At 35.3% G+C, this 21,330-nt stretch overlaps 1 protein-coding gene across 2 annotated transcripts in view; it reads left to right on the plus strand.

Moving 5' to 3' along the window:
• The window catches only part of LPIN2 (lipin 2), a 44,570-nt gene that overhangs the window by 11,594 nt on the left and 11,646 nt on the right, over nucleotides 1–21,330 (plus strand). For both annotated transcript variants that reach the window (XM_026842796.1, XM_026842795.1), the window contains exons 2-12: nucleotides 2,018–2,218; nucleotides 5,405–5,500; nucleotides 8,892–9,190; nucleotides 12,406–12,513; nucleotides 16,665–16,788; nucleotides 17,438–17,759; nucleotides 17,997–18,096; nucleotides 19,222–19,409; nucleotides 20,568–20,661; nucleotides 21,039–21,108; nucleotides 21,217–21,306. In XM_026842796.1, the coding sequence (XP_026698597.1) occupies nucleotides 2,027–2,218; nucleotides 5,405–5,500; nucleotides 8,892–9,190; nucleotides 12,406–12,513; nucleotides 16,665–16,788; nucleotides 17,438–17,759; nucleotides 17,997–18,096; nucleotides 19,222–19,409; nucleotides 20,568–20,661; nucleotides 21,039–21,108; nucleotides 21,217–21,306 (1,683 nt within the window). In that variant the 5' untranslated portion in view covers nucleotides 2,018–2,026. The remainder of the gene's footprint in view (nucleotides 1–2,017; nucleotides 2,219–5,404; nucleotides 5,501–8,891; nucleotides 9,191–12,405; nucleotides 12,514–16,664; nucleotides 16,789–17,437; nucleotides 17,760–17,996; nucleotides 18,097–19,221; nucleotides 19,410–20,567; nucleotides 20,662–21,038; nucleotides 21,109–21,216; nucleotides 21,307–21,330) is intronic.

Consider the following 21,330-nt stretch of genomic DNA (forward strand, 5'->3'; position numbering starts at 1 on the left):
CTACTGTTAGATGCTACAAAAGTAGCTTTCTTTTGAATGAATGCAATATTCCCTGCACTACTGTAAGGAAGACTTCGAAGGCTCTCAACAGAAATAATTAATTACCTAGATAATGAAAGCAGTATCAGGAGGGAGAACTCTTGTAGTGCAATATGGTTTTATTTAGAGGCATTAAGAAAAATCCTAAACCTTGTTCAAAGGCTAATAAAATAGATCAGTGAATAGGCAAATACAATGTTTTGTAAAAATATTATCCCAAAATAGAATTTTTATAATTTAAGCCTTGTTTTGTGTTCAGTGTTGTGTGGTTTGCTTGTTTGCAGTGGCTCTTTGTCCTCAGAATTGTACCTTTAAATTCAGAGACATACAATTGCTTGGATATATTTGAAGTGAGTTTGTAGCAGTCTTTTGGGTAGGGGGTAGGAGAGGGCAGATTGAGGAAGGGTTGCATGTAGGTTTCCATTAGAAGACCAGTTTTCCCTCCTCTTTCTGTTAAAACTCAGATGTTCTGAGAAATCTTTGGACTTCATTTCTTACTGGCTGTCATAGTTCACATTGGATTCTTAGTCTGAAAGACTTGTAGACATTCAAAACTCATTCATTCGCTTAAGTATTTTTGATGGATTAAACAGAATGTTTGATAAGTGATTGTATGTGTTATCTTGCTTACCTATAGCATAACCTCGTTGGGTGCATCTTTCTTTCCTTGTATTCTGTCCTGAACTCCCCACTCTCATCTAGTAAGATTCCTTCACCTAGACTACATTTTGTTCTTTTTCAATTTTCTGATGTCAGGAGTATGAACAACCACAAAAAAACTGTAACATTTGTTTTCTGTTGACTAGAACTTTGTAAAACCTGTGAAAAGTATGTAGCGGGTAAGATAACTCTACACTTAAAATTATATATTGCATGAGTGTGTGAACTTGGTTAAGACTTGTTTTTCTCACATAAGTGTAGCATTTGGAATTTCTTGTTTATTCTTTAGGTGTAATTTCTGTGGAAATAATGGTTGTTCCCTGGTAACTCATCTGCTTCTTGTGGATGGGAGGTGTGTTCAGGACAAAGGTCATGTTGCTAGGTTCACTGTATTCACAGAGCAAATTTTACTTCAGCATCTGTTTTAAATGTAGGTACTCAAAAGCTTCATTAGGCTTTTTAGAGAAGTATACATTATAAATATAGATGATACTTATTGTAGTTTCATTTAATCAAAGGTCAGTGAGAGAGTCTCAGTAACTGAGTAATTTGTCATCATCTACCGCAGGTGCAAGTGTTGCTCATCTCAGTTTTACGTTCTGAAGGTCAATGGCAGATATTTTCAAGAAAGGCTTTTGCAGTCTCATGACTTTTATGTTGCAAGATGTTTTGATACTTTTGTCATGGCAAATAAATTAACTAGTGTTGTGCTTTCCTTATATAGGAAAACTGGATTTCCTCTGTATGTTTTCTCCACGCTCATTCTCAAACTCTTCTGTCTCCCATTAGACCTTTTGATAACTTCTTTAAGGCAACTGCCATTTTTAAAATACAGAGCTATAAAGGAAGTTACATGTAGTGCACACTCTAACTTTTCCTGACTGATTTTTTTTTTTTGTATCCTTATGTACAGCTATCTCCATTTTTCAGTAGAGCGGTTGTACTAAATTGGCAATCTTCAGAGAATTAATTTGTGTTTTTAGCTTATCTGAGTAATTAAGCATCACTTGAATCTAGGCTTTGGGGTTTAAAAATGACATGTTTCAAGATTTACTTTAAAATATTTAAATAGTCCTAGATTAAAGTTGATAAACGATTAAGATTAGGTTTTATAACTCTGAAGACTTCGTAATATAAGAATTGGCTCAAAATTCTGTTGACTCTTGGAGGCATTTCTATAAAGTTTGTTACAGTAACCAGGGTAATTGGTAAATGACATTGCACGTATATTTAGGTGGGGTTTTTTTAAACTACTTTAAAAAAAAACTTTTTATGTTTTTAATATGTCTACTTTTTTTTTTTTCTTCCTCTTCCTTAGTCTCAGACTATGAACTACGTAGGACAACTTGCAGGACAAGTCCTGGTTACTGTGAAGGAGCTGTACAAAGGCATTAATCAGGCAACCCTTTCAGGATGCATTGATGTCATTGTGGTCCGGCAGCAGGATGGTACATACCAGTGTTCTCCTTTTCATGTCCGATTTGGGAAGCTTGGTGTATTGCGCTCTAAAGAAAAAGTGGTAAGTTCAGAAAGTGGGCCAAAACAAAGTTTTGAATACGAATGCATTCCCTTTTTTTTCCCTCTTCCTTCCTTCCCCAGCCCCCCACATATACCCAGTTAACAGGCTGATTTAATACAGAGCAGTTTCTCATATATGCTGTATGGAGTGATAGTTTTGGAATGCAAAACAGAACTTCCTGTGGTAATCTAAGGAGTCTGCAAAAAAATACTGTGAAAGAAAAGCTTTGACAGCTTTTGAGCTCTGCTGAAAGAACAGTACAACATACAGACTTCACAGTCTTACAATGTTTACATGGCTATTTATTTACATTTAAGTATGCTGGGAAAGAAATGCTTAATGCCATTTACTGTCTCTGATGTTGCAAGCAGCTATTTTTGGAATGGGTGGAGGACAAACAGAGCATGTCTTAAGGGTTGGTGACCTATCATAAATATTACTCCCTGTTAGCTCTGTTCAAGGCTGATATGCAGTAGAAAATGCGGTTGTTAATGTCCACAAGCAAATAAAAACTGGGACTGAAGCTTCATTCCTATGTGGGCGTATTTGAAAAAGAGCCTGGTACACTTTCCTGTCCAGCCAGTCTGGGACCCTGGTGCTACCTGAGCAGATTGTCCTGCTATCCCTTCTCCATAGACTTTAGTAATTTTACCTAGGGAGTGAGTTGGATTGGGTTGTAAATTTGACTGAAAATGGACCTATTGTGGGGGGACTTTACATTATTGTCAGTAAGGAGTACTGTGTATGGCAGTACTGCCTGGGGGTGTGCTACCAAAGAATGGATTGATTTAAACAGATAGTAAAACCTCGGGATTATATGCTGCTTTTCTAAGAAGTAAAACACACTGGAGGAAACTACCCCCATCTTTATATTTTGGTTGTAAAAAGAGAATAAAGCACAGCTAAAAGAGTGGTTATGTTAGGGCATATTTTTTTTGTTAACAGTCTGTACTGGGAGTTACACATGTTAAAGTTGCAAGTTTATCATCGTAACATAGGCTAGCACCAGTTTTCTTATTTCATTTTTTGTTTTGATTTTCCACTTGCTAGTGTTTTTCTTAATAAGCAGGCTGATGACAAAGTTAATTTTTTTTAACAATTCTGCAACAGTTTACAGTTTTTCTGCAAGGTCAAGAGAGGTGGAATAGCTGCACTTTTTCTGATGTCTAAGCAAGATACACTTACAACAGGATTGACCTGAAACTTGAGTTTGCTAAATGTCTTCACACTTCTGAGAAGCTGAACCAAATCTGAGAGGATTTCAGCTTCTGTGTATCTCTGAAAAACTGTTGAACAGTAGAAACAACTACTCTTGGTACTTGCTGTACTAGGCTGTCAGCATAATTCTCAAGCTTTTGCTTGGGTGGAGGATGTCTGCTGTTTCTTGCTCCCTTCATCCTTGGAGTTGCCATTCTGCATTTGAGTGTTCTCTCAGTTGTCAGTTGAAGGTTTATTATTGCGTTGTGTATCCATTTTTCTCTGTCATGTTAGGAAGCTAAGATCAATTGGTAGGATGCATGGGAACATAGAATACGCATATCTGTGCTTCAACACTGTACTTATGCTGAAGTTTCTGGAGACCAGTATGAGGTATAGGTGCTAAAATTTGGGATGTTTGTCTGTCTAAATCAGCATAAAAGAAAGGTTGAAAAAAAAGAAACACTAAGGTAAGTTTTTGGTGGTTTTTTAAACTGATGCTACTGAATTGGAAATTCAAGAAAGTACTTTAAGAATAAACTGTGTTTAGTAGTGAAATAAATACGATTAACTGATCAAAACCATTCAGTTCTTGTGGTGAAAAAGAAAAGCTGTTATCTTAAGGATTTATGTATAGTGTCCATGCATGTTTGGTTATCTACCTGTAATCTGATCATCACCTATGACTGGGCTTCCTTGGCTAATGATTTTATTCTCATAAGTGGACAAATAACAGAGTGTATTAGGATACATAGATACTGTCTTAGCACTGTGGTGGTATATTTTTTCTTGGCTGTCCATGTTATTAATATTAAATTAGTCCTCTTTTTGACTGGCCATTTCATATCATGATAACTAACTATGAATATGAATGCTCATATCACAAATACTAGCTGTATGTCTTGGGATGTAATTTTTTCTTTTGTATTGGCAGTAAACTAGAACTTGAGTAATGTACGTCTTGGATATCTCATAGAAATTACAGTATTTAACTTGTGTCCTTTTGATAAAAGTGTCTAAACTATATATAACCTGAAATGCTATTGGAATTCTCTGCAGTAAGGCAAGTTCATTGTGTTTCCATCTGACATGTATTTGATTATTTTTAATTAGTTAGGCTAAATGCAGATATACAGATACCTTATTTTTCAGTAAATATGCTTATCTAATGGTAATTTTATCTGAGTGAACACATTTTGCTTGGAAAAATTTGGAATGTAATGTAACTTGATGCCCAAGATTTCACAAAGAAGTAAAATAGTTGTATCTTGGTTTTAGAAAGACATTTGTGTTTTTTCTTTTATTTCATACATGTGGGGAAGGGTAATTTCTCCCTCCTATGCAATATAATCTAAGTTAAAGTACCTTTATGAGAATAAATACATGCTTTCTCTGATGAAAGCACTATGGCTGCAGAAGGGTTGTGGTCCTATGTCATGTCCCCATAAACTCACACGCAGGAAAATCTGAAACAACGTTAACTGAGTTGCAGAAATAATGGTAGCAATTCTCTATCCCTTTGAGACAAAGACTGTTTCCAGGAGGCTTCCAGGTTGTTCTCTTGAACTTTTGGTATCAAGGACTCTGATTTATACCAGGCCCCAGTTCAGGTTGAGCTTTAAACATATGAACACGAACAGTTTCAATCATTCTTCCAGAAAATAAAGACTAGATTAGTGATTATTATTTATGCTTCTATCTTTCTAAATTAGTTGAACAAGATTCAATCTTCAGATGTTCTGGTTTGGTTTGGGTTTTTTTTCCAATCTCTCTTGTAGGTGTTAGGGTCTCTGTTAAGAGCATGATGTTTTTTGCAGGGTAAGGAAATAAAGACCTTTATTATAACAAGACTTTTTTCAAAAAGCGGAGGGAGGAGAAAAAGTCATGATTATACAATGGAACAAAGTTTACTGTCAGAGCTAAGTGAGCCTTGAAGTCAATGCTTTCCCCTATGATGTATGACTTACATTAAACTGTCTCTTTCTGCAGATTGATATAGAAATTAATGGCGATGCTGTTGATCTTCATATGAAACTGGGTGACAATGGAGAAGCTTTCTTTGTACAAGAAACTGAGGAGGAAAATGTAAGGGCTTTGTGCTTCATGAGGGCTATGATGAAGTATTGAGAGTAATGTCTTAAAAAGGCTTAATATAGTGTTGTTAATATTGTAACTTTTTTGAAAGCTAGATTTTCTGTGTCTGAATCTTAACATCACTTTCATATGTTGCCAAGATGCATTGTACAGTTCTGCTACAGTAATAATAAAGTAACTAATTCTCTTTTTTATTAGAGCATTCTTTGAAAGATTTGTTAAATTTTAAAAAATTGGTTTAGTAGATTTATTCTTGTTGACTTCAGTTATACAGATTGCAGTGCCTTATAATAATTCTTGCCTTAAATTCTTATAGCTTGTGCTGCTGACTTCTGTACTAATAAAGGTTTTCTATTTTGGCATATTTTTAATGTCTTATAATTTTTAGCACGGTTTTTCATAATTTTGTCTATGAAACTTTCACCAGTTAACCATAACTTCTTCAAATTGATAATTCTTCTTATATTATAAGTAATTTACTATGAACTTATTGCAGCTGGAAGCTAATGAGCCTCTGAAAAACAGGAATAATGGTTTATTTTTTGTCTGATTTCCTAAGGATTTGGGACCTATGTAAGCCCATTTGTCAGTCCTGAGCTTCGATTTTGATCACTGTTGAATCTGTTGGCATTTTTCAACAAGACAGAAGGCAAAAAGTTCTAAATACAAAGTTCCAAAAAGTTTAATGAAAACAGTGAGCTAGAGGAGAGAGAAAAAAATTTTGTCTCAGTGAAGTGAAAGTTGAAGTGTTAATTTCCTGTTGTTAGTAGTAATCAGTGTCTTTCAAGGAAATGAGTTTGATCCACTTTTTAGTGTAGGATGCTACTTGTTTACTGTGAGGGATGGAGGAAGCTCTCATTTTGAAAGCAGTTAAATTTTCAAGTGGAAGAACTATATAAGCATTAAGAACTTAAATGATAACTTGAGGTTAGGAATTCATAGCACTTACGAGAAAGGAAGGTTGGGTTCTGTTTTAGCATACTCCATGATTAAAATCAAAACTGAAAGCAATTTTTTATAAATGTAGGCTGTGTCAGCCATTGATAGGAACTGATTAGTCTTAAGACCTTCAGAGAGCAAGGGTGATTAGCACTGCCTTTGTCCCCAGTACAGTGTTTTAAAGGAGCTAGTGCACTTGCTTAGTATATTTTAATTTATAACAGGAGTGCCTTATCTGTGTATAATGTGTTCTGGAAAGCTGGCAGTGCATGCCAAAATGATAGAGTTGGCTACAAAGCAGAAGGCTGAGTTGCTTTAGTGCTTTTAGACATTTTTTTCTTAGTATTTCTGCTACTGATCAACATGTCCTTGTGATCACCTCTTGAAGCTATGCTTATGATATAAATGAATGATAAAGCTCTCATTGAGTTCTTGATGGATTCAGAAAGGTTCTTTCAAGTGGTCAGTCTTTGCTGTTTTCAGATCTTGACATTCAAAAGTAACACCATGCCTCAATTCATGTAAATCAGGACTGTGTAACTTTTAGGCATGATTTTTCAGCCAATTTTCTTTACATTTCCTCTTATTTCTTAATTTTGTCTGTTATTCTGGATTATTTATCACTAATTGTATAGAATATTAAGTATTTTAGGTGCTCTGATTTTATCTGGAGGTTTTTCGAAATCTGTGTGTCGTTAGTGCTTTATAAGGCTGTTGTCCTTTCACCACTTTACAACCAGTGGAACAAGACTTGGTCTGTAATTCTTAACTCAATGGAGAAATTAATATTAAATAATAGCAGTTCAGACTTTGAACATATCTAAAGTAGTATCAGTGCTCAGGCTGTTTCTGATCACAGTGTAGTTCCTGACTGATCTTCTGCATAAGAGTCCTGAAAAAATAACAGGCTAATTAGTTCTATTCTTACCATGAAATTGAGCTCCATAACTTACCCTTCTTGCTATGCAGATTCTTTCAATCTAGATGTCAATATCTTTTAAGTTTCTTGTTATGATGTAAATAAACCCCAGTCCATTGGTAAAGCTTTTCCTTCATTTGAATTGCTCCTTCAAAGGGCAATGAGTTGTAATTAGTTGAAGGTTGTTTATTGTTTTTAATGTTAATAAATTATAGTTGAGTTTTTCTTTTTGAACGATATTTTGCATAAGTAGTGTCTGACATGGGTGACAAGATGAATGCATCTTCTCCAATTCTGTGGGTAACAATGAACTGGGAGGAGAAGTATACAGGCCAGAAAAGGAGCCACCACAGAGAGACAACTTGACAGGCAGTGAGACCAGACCAACATGATTCACACAGTGTTTAACCAAGATACATGTGAAGGCCTGCATCTAGTTTGGAAGAATCCCACACAGCAGTACAGGCTGGGGTCTGACAGGATGAAATACAGCTCTGTTGTAAAGTCTGGCAGCGTGCCCTGGCAGCAGTGAAGGCACATGTGTCCAAGGCTGCATCAGCAGGAGTACAGCCAGCACATGGAGGGATGTGGTATTGTCCCACTCAGCCTAGTACTTGTTAGGCCAAACCAGGGACATAGCTTTGGTCTACCAACTTCTGGTCTCCCCAGTTCAGTAGAGACATGGAAAATTAGATGGAGTCCAGTGGAGAGCCACCAAGATGGTCAGAGGTTTGGAGAAGTTGACATAGGAAGAACGATTGCTGGAATTGGCTGTGCTCAGCCTAGAAGATTCAGGGGGTTCTAACCACAGTCTTGCAATACCTACAAGGTAGTTATAGAGCAGACGGAGGCACTCCCTTCACAAGGATGCCTGGTAATAAGGGGTAAAGTGCATAAGGAGGAAATTCCACCTGGATATGAGAAAAATCCTTCACTATGAGAACAATGTAACACAGGAATAGATTGCCTAGAGAAATGGTAGACTCTCCCTCACTGGAAATACTCAACATTTGGCTTGACAGGGCCCTGGATAACATAACCTAAGGCCCTATTTTTAACACAAGATTTAACCAGATGATTTCCAGATATCCCTTCCAACCTCCACCTTTCTGTTTCAAAATAGTCAGCAGTGGATTTAATGAGCCTATTTTTATTAACACATTTACTAAACCTGAATAGAACTGGTATGCTCAAGGACAGATTATTTTAAAAACATTCCTCTGACTGGGTATTTGTTTTGGTAGCAAAACAAATTGTGTATATGTATAGCAAATGTGTGTATTTATAGCAAAAGATTGTGTATGTCTGAAACGGTAAGAATACTAACATTCATTTTTCTGAACTTCGTAATCCCCCTAGTGAACTTGGTTCCTTTCTGTGTATCGGCCTCATACCACTGGGCTATTGTATGGTTTCATGTCTAAATATAGATGCAAGGATTAATCTAGCCCACAACTATCCTGTATGCACAAAACAAAGTAAACAAATTATTCTGTTCTCTATTTTCTTTTTATTTCTGCTTAGGAAAAAGTTCCTGCCTATTTGGCAACATCTCCAATACCCACTGAAGACCAGTTTTTTAAAGACACTGACAATCATTTGAAATCAGGTGAAAATGAGAGGACATGTACAAACTCAGAAATTCCACACTCTGTAGAAACAGAGACTGTGTTCACCCCAGGTTCTGTGAAAAAGAAAAAAAGAAGAAGAAAGAAATACAAACAGGATAGCAGGAAGGAAGATCAGATCTCTTCTGCTGGGACCGAAGAGATTTTTGAAATGGAAATAAGTTCAGATGATGAAAAAAGTGTTCAACCCCTAAGGTAAACTATCAAATACTTGCTGTCTGTTTTCACTGTTATCACCGACTTCTCAAAGGTAGTTTGTACCTTTCCTCTATATAAGCCATGCATAAGTTTCAGTAGACTCTGGATAGGCTTTTCTTCAAACAGACAAACAAAACTCCAAACCATTATCTTCCACATCTCTACAGAATCCTTTCAGTTTGGTCATTTTGTTATGCACATGAAATCCAATTAAGCCCATTCTGGTGATGAAATGTTGTAATGATCTGTTGTGTGACTGAGTAGTTTCAACATAATTTCTCTCTTGAGGCAGAGTGGCCTTTTATCACGTTTGGTAACCTCTACATAAACTGCAGTGTGGAATGCCTCAATTTGACTTTTCTGTAACTTGAACTTTAATTTGGTAACTGAAAACAACATAAATGAATGCTCCTTTACATTCATAAAGAGGATTCTTTACATGTGTGTAGTCATAAAGGGGGAAAAGAAAAAAAATCAGTCCTGTCGTTTGAAGTGGATAAACTATTAGTAAAGTGGAATTTGCAGTAAAGTGACAGCATGTACTAATAAGCTGAAGAAGCTTTTATGTGAGTAGTAGGAAAGATTATAGTAATAGAAGGAAGCTATCAAGCATATAAATGCTTAAAATCCAGGGAAAGGACTGCTCTACTTCTGTGGAAGTTTCCTAGCCTGCTTAACAAAAAAGTAGACTTTGTTTTTAGACAAAACTAGCTACTTTATTGGACAGCACTACTGTTAAATGTGGTACTGTCTGAATAAATTCAAGATCTGTTCTGGGAATTGGAAGAATGCTTTGGTATAAGAGAACAAAGTATAACTGAAAAAAGTTCAGTATGGGTCTTCAAGGGAGTTTCAAATTTAGTAAGTCCAAATCACAAAGGTTAGTGCAACAGAAAAACATTAATCTAACTGTTGTCACAACAATGATCAATAAACCACAACACAATTCAGTTTTTAAAGTGTTTTCTAGAATGTCTGTGCCTTTCTTAATTCATGTACCTTATTTTTTTTATTGTCATATGTATGTCAAGGAATTGTCATTTAGCTTTACTGCTCTGTTTTGTTTGGTTTGGCATTTTGTTTGGTTTAAGATTTTTCCTTCTTTCTCAGTTTAAGAAAAGTAAGATCTTTGTCCAGCCCTCAGTGTGAGAGTATTAAGACAACAATAACTTGTTGTAGTGAAACCATCAAAAATTAAAATAACCATCAAATACAGGGAAAAAAAAACAAACTTTTTTTCTTTATTTAATAAGTTATTACAAATATATGAAGAATTTAAGAATGTTATGTCAGTAATGGCTGTCTTCATCCAGCATTTAGGATTCAAATTGCTATTCTAGCAATTACCTTAATTTGACTAGAGATGAATAAAAAATTGTAGGTTTGACTGAAATGTCAAATATTTAGTCATTGCTGAACAGACCATGGTGTCTCCATAAAGGTTACTCTTAGGTTTTTTTGTACCCTTTAGAATGAAAGATTTAAAAGGTTTTTTGTTTTTAAACCACATTTTTATATATATAAAAAAACAGAAACAGCAGTAGAAATGCATTTTGGGAAATAATGCTATTTTCCTGTGAGTAGCAAGTAAATGCAGGACTGAAAAAATAGATTGTAGTAACAGAAGCCCAGAGACAGTAGTTTCATGGCTATTGTATCTGTTAGTGGAGTTCATACACATTCATTCCAGTAGGCTACAAAGGCAGGAAATAAAATGTCTTGCGATAGACATACACCATTTTCTACCTAGCTAAAGATACAGTTGGGCAAAAAAGTTCATAAGCTTTCTTTTCACATCCTGTAAGGATGTAAAGTGATATCAGCAAGTTTGGGTTTTTTTAGTTACAAACATGTGGCTCTGGGGAAAAAAACAAAGGAAAAAAAAAAAAAAAAGAAATAGAGACTTAGCTATTATTAGACATAGTTTCAATTTGAAATCTGAAGCTGGGAAAGGAAGAGGGAGTCTGATGTTCCAACAGGAAGGTCAAAAATTTAGGCACAGGTACCAGTATGTAATGTCTTATCTAGTTCTATTCTTATAAAGCAGAAAACAGGCTGTTTCCTGTTCCTTGGGAAAATCCATTTCCAAGTGTTTTTGCAATTTTTCTTAAAATATGTCCTTTGTTTTTCCTAGCTATGATTTAGATATATTAGTAAAATCTAAATATTTACATATTTGAATAAATAACGTTAAAATCTTTCCTTTTCTCCATCCATAAGAGAAATTAGCATTAGTATTCCCGAATAGGTCCAGTGCAACTGTGCTGCTAATGGGAGAAAAATGTTTATTTTTTTCTTTCATAATGATGGCTTAAAATAATTTATATTGCATTTTACACTCAGGCTTGTCTTCCTTGTATTCCATCCAGTGCTTAGCCATGATGCCCTTGATCTAACCTCAAAACAAGTTAGTTGTATCCTGAGAATAGGTATTTATTCAATTAAATTCAAAAAGCTGTAAAAGGATCTGAGGTACTTAGGATGGAACTATTTAAAAGGGACTTCTGGGTAAAGTGCAGTGCATGCCTGCTCAAAGGGTCTTACTGTTTGGGTTTTGTTTGGGGTTTTTTGTTTGTTGGGCTTTTTTGTGTTGTTACAGATAGTGAATAGACTTCCCAGAGAAGGAAAAAAAAACCACAAAACCAAACAAACAAAAAACCTAAAATTTTTGGTTTTGTATAGGAGTACTATGATTTTCAGAACAGTATAGTACTTCTAGCTACTTTGTGTTAATTTGTAATCTCATGGGTAAATTGGGGCTAGTACCTACCCCTGTTTTCTTACTGGTTTTAATTTGTGAAATGTGCAGTCAAAGTGTATTGTCAAAACTACCTTTTCTATATAACTGCTGTGATTCTGAGGTTTATGTAGTGAAGGTTATGTGTAAGTATTTATGTTCATCTTAGAGTTTTTGTAGTATAAACTGGCTATATAGAATGATACCACTTATTTTATTGTGAATTCTTCAGTATTAACTTACTATGTGTCAAGAATAGTAGGTTTTTGAATTCTTGTAATATTTTCAGATATTAATATTTTTATATACATTTAAATTTATATAAAGGTGTGTTGTAAGCAATGAATTTTTTTAAGCTATACACTTTTTTCTTTTGATCTTGGATTTTTAATGACATATAAGTAACTTTTCTAACTGGATTAGTAATGCAGATTTCTTATAGCTGGCTTTTTTAATGTCATGTATATCTCTACAGAGGATCGTCAAATTCATCACCAAAGGGTGAAGAACAAAAAGAATCTTTGATTTACCACTCGAAGGATCACTACCCTTTATCTGATGGAGACTGGTCCCCTCTGGAGAAGTAAGTCACATTGTGATGTCATATGTATAATCATGAGTGACTATTAACAAAATTAATGTGCCTTTTAATTAATTTTTTCCCCCTGATCTGTAAAACTATCAAGCATGCTTAAGTTTTGTGATATCAAATGCAGCAAATTTGATACTTATTTGGAACTTTAATACTCTATGTATTAAACAAAATTTGTCTTTTTTTTTTTTCCTTTAATAAAAACTGCCCTCTTCTTATTAAAATTCACTATTAAAGAGAGAGAATCCAGTTAATAAGATTTCCTTAGGCTGAGAGGAGTATGGAAAATCAATATGTTCCTTATGATTCACCCTAGCATAAGTAACACGATCTTCCATGAAGCAGAATTGTTGAGTGTGTAATTTAGATTTTACCAGGTGAAATAATGCAAATTATTCAATGTAAAGCTAGGTCCTAAGCTTGAATCATATTGTACTTCAGAAGAGAGGATTTACTATTTCCTGGAGTTCTGGTATCTCTGGATATTCCTCTTGCATTCAGTTTCTAGATTTTTTCAAATCTCATGCTTTGGATTGCACCACTCTAACATCAGTCTCTATTTGTGTAAGAAAGCATTCTGTATGCAGTAGTAGTTGAGGTAAATTTCATGCTTTTTCTGAACATTTGACATAGGAAAGGACATACGTATTTATATTTTTTTATATATATATATATGTGTGTGTGTGTGTGTGTGTGTATATATATATAGATATAGATATAGAGATAGATAGATAGATAGATAGATAGATAGATAGATAGATAGATAGATAGATAGATAAAAAATACGTGCTGAGCAGTATCGACTCATCTTTGGTGAGTGTCTGGTTCTACTCCTTTTCAGTTTGACCGAGGACTCTACCTCATAGCAAATACATTCATAGTGTCAGTGAGAATTACTGGTCAGCCTTGTGTGATATCCATTGTTGCGTGTTAGCTGCTTGGTGCACAGGTGCCTGCTCTTCTGTAGAGTGAATGTGCCACACCGTGCTTGGTGCCTGCTAATTGCCCCAGTGCATAGTTTGTTAATGAACAGAAGCAGTTGGACAGGAAATCCCATTATCGTTCCTTTTTATATTTTGGGCTGACAACCACATCCTCAATTGTATTTAATGAGATGTAGTCTTCAAATGTTCCCCAAAGGTTTGTGGTTTGTGACTGAAAAGCAGTCACAGTGTTTGACCCTGAGGACTGACATGGTGTTGTATGGATTTTATCACCCAGCTAATTGTAGCATAGAGTTCTTCATCCAGGTAGGCTGATACTCCTTTTCACTTTATAAAACTCTAGCTAACGTACACTAGCAGATTACGTCTGGGAGACATAATTCATCCCTTTTCAGTGCTGTCTCCTCCTGCTTATATCTGTAGGGGATATTCTGCTCTAACAACTTGACTGTATCATGTGAGCTACCTAGTTTCTTTACATTTATTTTTTATTGTTTGCTTGTTTGTTTTAAACAAGAAGCTATCCAGTACAGGTTGGGGTGTAACAGATAAATTGATCATTTTCCTTTCCCTCTTAGGGGTGGGGGGGAATATTAGGTGGGGGATTCTCTCTTTAGAGGAAGAGAAATTTTGCATGTAATTATTTCTCGTAAGCCACCAAAGAAAGATTCTATAATGTAACAGTCACACAGTGAAAGAGAAGTGGGAGGTTTTGCTAATGTCCTTGGAGAGCTGAAAAAGCTAACTGACTTTTAGTTGAGGTTGGTTGTCTTGCTCTTCAGAAGGGAGCATAATAGCCCAAGTCTTTTCAATGAGTACACTTCTGTTTGTCCTACTCACTATAATAAAACCAAAAAGCATAACCGTTAATTGTTTGATACCTAATACTATCGATGTTCTTCTTGCTTTAACAAGCATTGTTAGCATGACTAGATCGCTGCTACAGGCACGGGCCTTTTAACTAAAGATTTCTCCCTGAGAATGACAATGGAAAACTTTGGGGAGAGTGGAACAGACTTAGATTCTCAAACCCCCAAAGTATTCATTCTTTTCCAAGTACTGCTGAATATTAAGAATTAGGTGTAGAAACAGGTTATTATGTCTTCCAGCTGACTTGTGATATAGGCAGAACAAATTAGTTGGCACATAGGAAAGATGAATTTATATGCTTCCTGACAACAAATATGTACATGTATTTTTGTCAATGTGTTACTTCAAATAAGCCCTTCTAACAGCACAGAAAATGTAATTTCTGTAGGAAATTGTTAAAGGAAAACTGAGGGGGGAGGAAAAAAATCTCTAAATGGTTTCCTTTTTGTGTCCCTTGGTGATGAAGGCTGGAAGTTGACAGTGAGATGATGAATTGCCACTGTAGACATTTTTAAATGTCCAGCTATCTTGGATTTTGTGGTGTCCCTCTGAGTAACATGAGGGATTCTTATGGATTGGATCGTGACCTGATCTGTGTACTGTCTATTTTTACAGTCTGAATTATGATCAATTTAGTCTTTCATTATGTTTCAAAACTCTGGGTCCGCAAGCCTCCGGAAAGCTTCAAATATCATACCACATTAGATAACTAGTTCTTCCAGGAATTTTGTAACCAAAAAAAAAAAAAAATCCAGAAATTTTATACCTGTAGGTGTTACTGTAAATTTTCAGTATTAAATCATAAAACAGCCCAAGTTGGGAGGGACCTTAATAGATCATCTTGTCCAACCTTTTATTGGAAAAGGAAACTAGATAAGATCATCTAGCACCCTGAGCAGTGACAAAATGAAAACGTCCTGTGATGGGGACTACTTTCCTGGAAAAGTTGTTCCAGTGAATGATTATGCTCACTGTAAAATTCTTTCTTACATCAAGATGAAACATCTCCTGGTGCAACAAGTGCAAAGACAAGCACAAAGTCTCTCACCTGGGCCAACATAACCAAGGAGCCTGGTACAGGCTTGGATCTGTGTGGCTGGGCAGCAGCCTTGCTGATCTGGGGGCCCTGGGGGCAACAAGGAACATGGAGTCAGCAGAGCACTGCTGAAGCAACAAAGGCAAACTGGATCCTCAGCTGCATCCCCAGGGGTGTTACTGTCAGAGATAGAGATGTGATCATCCTGCTCTACTCAGCACTGATCAGGCCACACCTGGAGTGTTGTGTCCAGTTCTAGTCCTTATAATGCACATTCAAATACTGAGATTTATTTTTTTATATTTATATTTATATTTACATTTATATTTATATTTATATTTATATTTATATTTATATTTATATTTATATTTATATTTATATTTATATTTATATTTATATTTATATTTATATTTATATTTATATTTATATTTATATTTATATTTATATTTAAAAAAAACTCAAATGGAAGTACACTATGAATGTCAAAGTATAAAAAGAGCAGCATTTCTATAATGAGCAATATAATTGCCCTCTTAACAAAGATAGAATTGGAACTGTCCCAACACTAAATGCTACCACAAAACAACCTCTTGTATTTGCTTTCCTCCCTAAGATCATAAGAGTAAAGTGATTTTGAAATCACACCGTTCTAGCATTTTGTAGAGTGCGTTCTTTGGGTTTGAAAGTAGTCTTGGCTAAGGTAAATTTCAGACATCTATTTCTGATTTATGGATAATAACAGCTGTAGGAAAAATAGGATGGATTTTAAAAGGTCATGTAGTCCAAACACATCTAAAGGAAGCTTTCAAGTAATCTCCCTTCCCTCTCCTAAGTTATCTTATTAATGTTGTTTTCCATTCATTGGGAATTGGTGGTGTTTCGTGCATTTGAGTTAGCTTTGCAGGTCTTATGTTACTCAAGTCTTGGCATAGCAAGCTTTGTTTTTATAGAGGAAAGGAACTTAAAGCTGATTTGTCTTACTTTTAGAGAAACTTTTTTTTGTTTGTTCTGGGTTTTTTTGACAAATGGAACATGGGATGAAGGGAGAGCTTATACCTACACTGCAGATACAGTGGAGGAATCTGTTTAGGGTGATCACTATGTAAGTCCTTTAATGTGATTTTGGTTTTAACCTAATTTCTCACTGTCTGAAAACCCTGCTGGGCTTCTTGCCATGTTGTTGAATAATTGAAGCTCTGTTAAGCTGTAGAAAACTCTGCCGACAGTAGCTGCACAACAAATGCATTTTAAACACTGTAGCTTTTTTTTTGTTGTTCTTGTTGATTTGCTAGCCCTTTCTCTGAGCCAGTCTGCCCTAAAAGTGATTCAGAACTAGAAGTTAAACCTGCTGAGAGCTTGCTCAGATCTGAATCTCACATGGAATGGCAATGGGGAGGATTCCCAGAATCGACCAAGGTAAATTTATTTATTTTCTCTAACTTTGTGAAATTAGTTTTGGCATATCTAAAATTTTGTCTTAAGAGCAGATTGGAAACCTGCAGCTGTTCTGCAGAATAATTCAGCTGCAGTAGGGAGGTAGCACCCCCTTGTGGTTGGCAGATAGTCGGATTTGTTGGATTCAAAAGCTGGTCAGCAAAGTAATTCCAGAAAACCTAGCAGTAAAAATCTGAAATATTTGAATTTTCAGGTAGAAACTGAAGAAAGAAACTTTGGAAACTAATTTCCTTTATTTTAGGCTAAGTTCTAGTTTATCCCAGATGAACTGTAGCCTTGATAATGTAGATTTAGTATCTAACATGACAGCTGCTGACAGAAGCCATGGTATGTCCACATTTATGCATTTTTCTTGACATGGTTTGCTCAAGTCAGCACTTCCTCTATGCCAGTGTCTTTACTGAACTTGTAAATAAGCTAGTACAAAGCTTCTGTTGCAGGGAACTTTGTTAATAAGATGGGACGTGTTTTGTGTTCCTAAAATACGTGTTTAAATTCTTACGCAGTTTACTTGTGACCAGGACTCATACCATGAGTACAAGTTTAATGTTTAGACCAGAATAAAACAAACATTTGAAGTGAAAGGATTGACTGGATTTCTGTTTTTCAGATAAGCAAGAAAGAGAAGCTGGAACATCCGAGAACAGCTACCATTACTCCATCAGAGAAGACTCATTTTAGGGTTATTCTCAGCTCTGATGAAGTTGAAGATGATGATGATGTGAAAGATTCTGTCTGTACAGTACTGAAACCTGAGCCAAGAACTCATCCTCTGCTTAAGCAGATGGATGTTAAAGATTCTCTTGCTTCTGCAATCATAGAACCACAAGATCCGTTGCCATTAGATGCTGATCATCATTCCAGACTGTTGGTGGACCCTTTACCAGAAACAAAGCCAACAGCAAAAATTGACTCTCCTTCAAAAAAGAAAGGTATATTATAAAGGTGTTGATTCTTTCCTTCAGTGTGATCTACCAAATTTGAGGCCATAGTGGAAAAAGTATAAATGTGCCTTTTCAATTTTTCCTATTTAAAGTCTTATCTGACTAAAACTATAATTAAACTCTTGGATTTATAAATATTACAAGTCTGAATCTTCCACAATTATGTTTGTATTTAATGTGTCTCCATAGCTTCATCTTAGTAATCTTTATTGTTAAAATTAACAGGGGTGCACAAGCGAAGTCATCATCAGGGACCTGACGATATTTACTTGGAGGACCTAAAGGCTTTGGAACCTGAAGTTGCAGCACTCTACTTTCCCAAAAGGTAGTTTTGAATTAAGGTTCTGTGGATTTAGGGTTATACTGCAGTTACACTATGTGAGCTGCAACGTGTACGATTTAGGTGGTTATGCACCAGTTCTGATAAAAAGAATTGGACTTCTAGGCTTTTGTGGAGTAATCAGTACTGATCTCATTATGAAAATCTGTTTCTGATATGGCAAGAAACATATTGAAAGATCACATGGGAGGTCACTACTGAGAGATTTCATCTTTGTGGAACCTGTATGTTCTGCAAATATAGAGAGGGGGTAAGTTTAAACTGCACGCTACTTTTGCAGCAATACTCAATTTTGGCATATGGGTAGCTCTAGATAAGCACACATCAGTTTGTTTGCATGCCCTGTACCTCCATTCCAACTTTTTTTTTTTTTAATGTCAGAAAAGACCAAGAAAAAAATATCCCACAAGATCTTCATGCAAGGCGGCTCAGTTTCAAATCTGTTCTTGTTTGGTCTTTTTAATGAAGTCGAAGCATTTTATGCTCCTAAAATACTCTTCAAAACAATAATTGTCTGGGAAGACCTTTGTGAAAAATACAGGTTAACAAAGAAGTGTTGGTTGAAACTAAAATTGTAAACTCTTCAGTACTTACTGATTACATTACCTGGTATCAAACTAACCCTAATCTTAGATGACATGTGATATATTTTTATTTAAAAACCTATCTTTCTTTTCTATTGTACTTTTTCCAAACACAGTGTTCTAAAAACATCAGGCAATGTTCTTTTTCTTTTTATTCTTATTCTACAGCTTTCTGGTAAAGATTGAGGAGCATAGTATTGTTCTGCAAAAATAGGATGTAGAGGATCTTTTCCTCATTTAAATCAATTTTGTTACAGACAAGAGAAATATAATTATTTCCCAATTTAGGTTCATGTTAGGAAAACTGGAAACTGTCAATCTGCCAGTATTATGAAGGGTTGTGTGTGTGTGTTTGTATCTGGTTTTTATTTGGTTAGTTTTATGTTGTAAAATGATGTAGTTCTTAAAAGCAACAAGAATATTTATTTTTTTTTTTGAGTAATCGTATAGTGTGTTCTTTAACCTAAAATCTTTAGAGTTTTTTGCAAGTGAAATACTGATGGAAAATGTGGACTTTTTTTTTTAGTGATTCTGATCCAGGCTTCAGGCAGTGGACAGAGTCAGATACGCTTTCCGGCTCCCAGTCACCCCAGTCCGTGGGAAGTGCTGCTGCTGATAGTGGTACCGAGTGCATGTCTGATTCTGCTATGGACTTGCCTGATGTTACACTTTCACTTTGTGGAGGTCTCAATGAAAATGGAGAGATTTCTAAAGGTATCTGAAACACTATGACAGTAATAAAGCACAGGCAGGCAAACAAATGAAGTGGTTTGAATGCTCTGATTCCTACCTTGCAGAACTTTGGCTTGTTATGCTCCTGTTTAGAAAAGGGAATGCATAATCTTTCATTTTCTGAAATACTCAAGCAGAGATAGCAGAATTTAGCCTCAAATTAATCAAGAGCACTTGATGTCTTGAAGCTTTCTGTCTCCTTTTTTGCATCACATATTATGTATCTGACCAATGACTGCAATTACTTGCTTAGTGCTTTATATAAATCTTCACAAGTCATATTCTTTTCAAATGCCTGATAATTTTTCTTCTTTTCTAGTTTTTTTTTTAAAGTGATTAAAAAACTTTTACTATTGTGTTGGACTGTATTTTCTCCTACTCTACTTTTCCTATCCTAAATGTTTATTAACCTTTACATTTTTACCAGCTGATTCTTCTCTCTTAATGCTCTGGTTAATTGTGATATTGAAGTTGTATGCGTTTTTGAGGGAGCTTTTAGAGCACATAATCTTCATGAACTGCAACATTTTTAGTATTACTTTTTTTAATGGTCATCCAGTCTCTAATGCATCAAGTGAAATTTATTTATTAATAAAGGCTCAGAATAGCTCTCTTTGTAATGTGGTAGTAATACTGGATTTGATTTGAAAAATTATGTTTTCCTTGCAGGAGTCTTACACTAAATCATGAATTTCTGCAAATTTGTATAGTTGCTAGTTGTGAAAAAGCTATTAGTAGTCAGTGATTAAACAAACATGAAAAGTGGACAACATCCTTCCCCCTCCCCTTTTATTGCACTATGTAGGCCCCTTACCTACCATAATTTTTGAAGAAAACTTTAGACAACCATGACTCTCCTTTTTCAGCCTGCAAACTGAATAAGTTCCCACCTCTTCCTTATCCTCCCTCTTCTAATTTCTTAATTTTCATTACTGTGAGTGTTGAAGTGATACAAGGCTTTCCCTGTTACTGAGGAGGCAGTCAAAGACTCTTGACAGGTAGGCCATATTAGCATATCTTGAGTGATGTTGCAGGATCAGCAAAGACTGAAATGACAGAAAGCATTTTCCTAGATAGAAACTAATCAGGCATCTTGGGATTTTATATTATTATTCTAATTAAAATCTGCTTCTATTACAGAAAAATTCATGGAACATATTATTACTTATCATGAATTTGCTGAAAACCCTGGACTCATAGACAATCCTAATTTGGTAATAAGGATTTATAACAGGTAAATTCTCTATATCATGTAATTAGGTCATAGAGGGTCTCATTTAAAATCTGCCCTTTAAAGTGAGTGCATTTCTCACCTTCCATTGCAATTTGTGCTTTTGATGGAGCTGTTTCTCAGTCTCAAAGGGAATAAATTTGAAATGAAGATTTGCAGTAAATTTAGCTTTAACTGAAGTGAGAATTTTTTTTTTTTTTTACCAGCAATTACCACTGATGTTGAATTGTGTATGTTTAAAATAACCCTGGCTGCAGAAAACATTAATATTAGTTGCTGGCAGCAAATATACTTTTTCATCAATGAAAGGGCAGTTTGCACGCTGATATTTATTGACCTCTAGTCAGGTTTTGTAATATCAATAACATGTTTTAAAACAGGTATTATAATTGGGCGTTGGCTGCTCCAATGATTCTGAGTTTGCAGGTGTTTCAGAAGAGTTTGCCTAAGGTAAATAGATACACATATACTTATTTTACGATTTCGTATGTAGTAACAAATTATTATCTCTTTATTTTGTTTTTTCTATACAATTTAAAAACATGCCTAACTTTTCAGGCTACTGTTGAGTCCTGGGTCAAAGAAAAGATGCCAAAGAAGTCTGGAAGGTGGTGGTTCTGGCGCAAGAGAGAAAGCATGACTAAACAGGTAACAGGCCTATTTTGAATTTTT

The sequence above is a fragment of the Athene cunicularia genome (assembly GCF_003259725.1).
Source record: "Athene cunicularia isolate RWA chromosome 2 unlocalized genomic scaffold, athCun1 chr2_part1, whole genome shotgun sequence".
Lineage (NCBI taxonomy): Eukaryota > Metazoa > Chordata > Aves > Strigiformes > Strigidae > Athene > Athene cunicularia.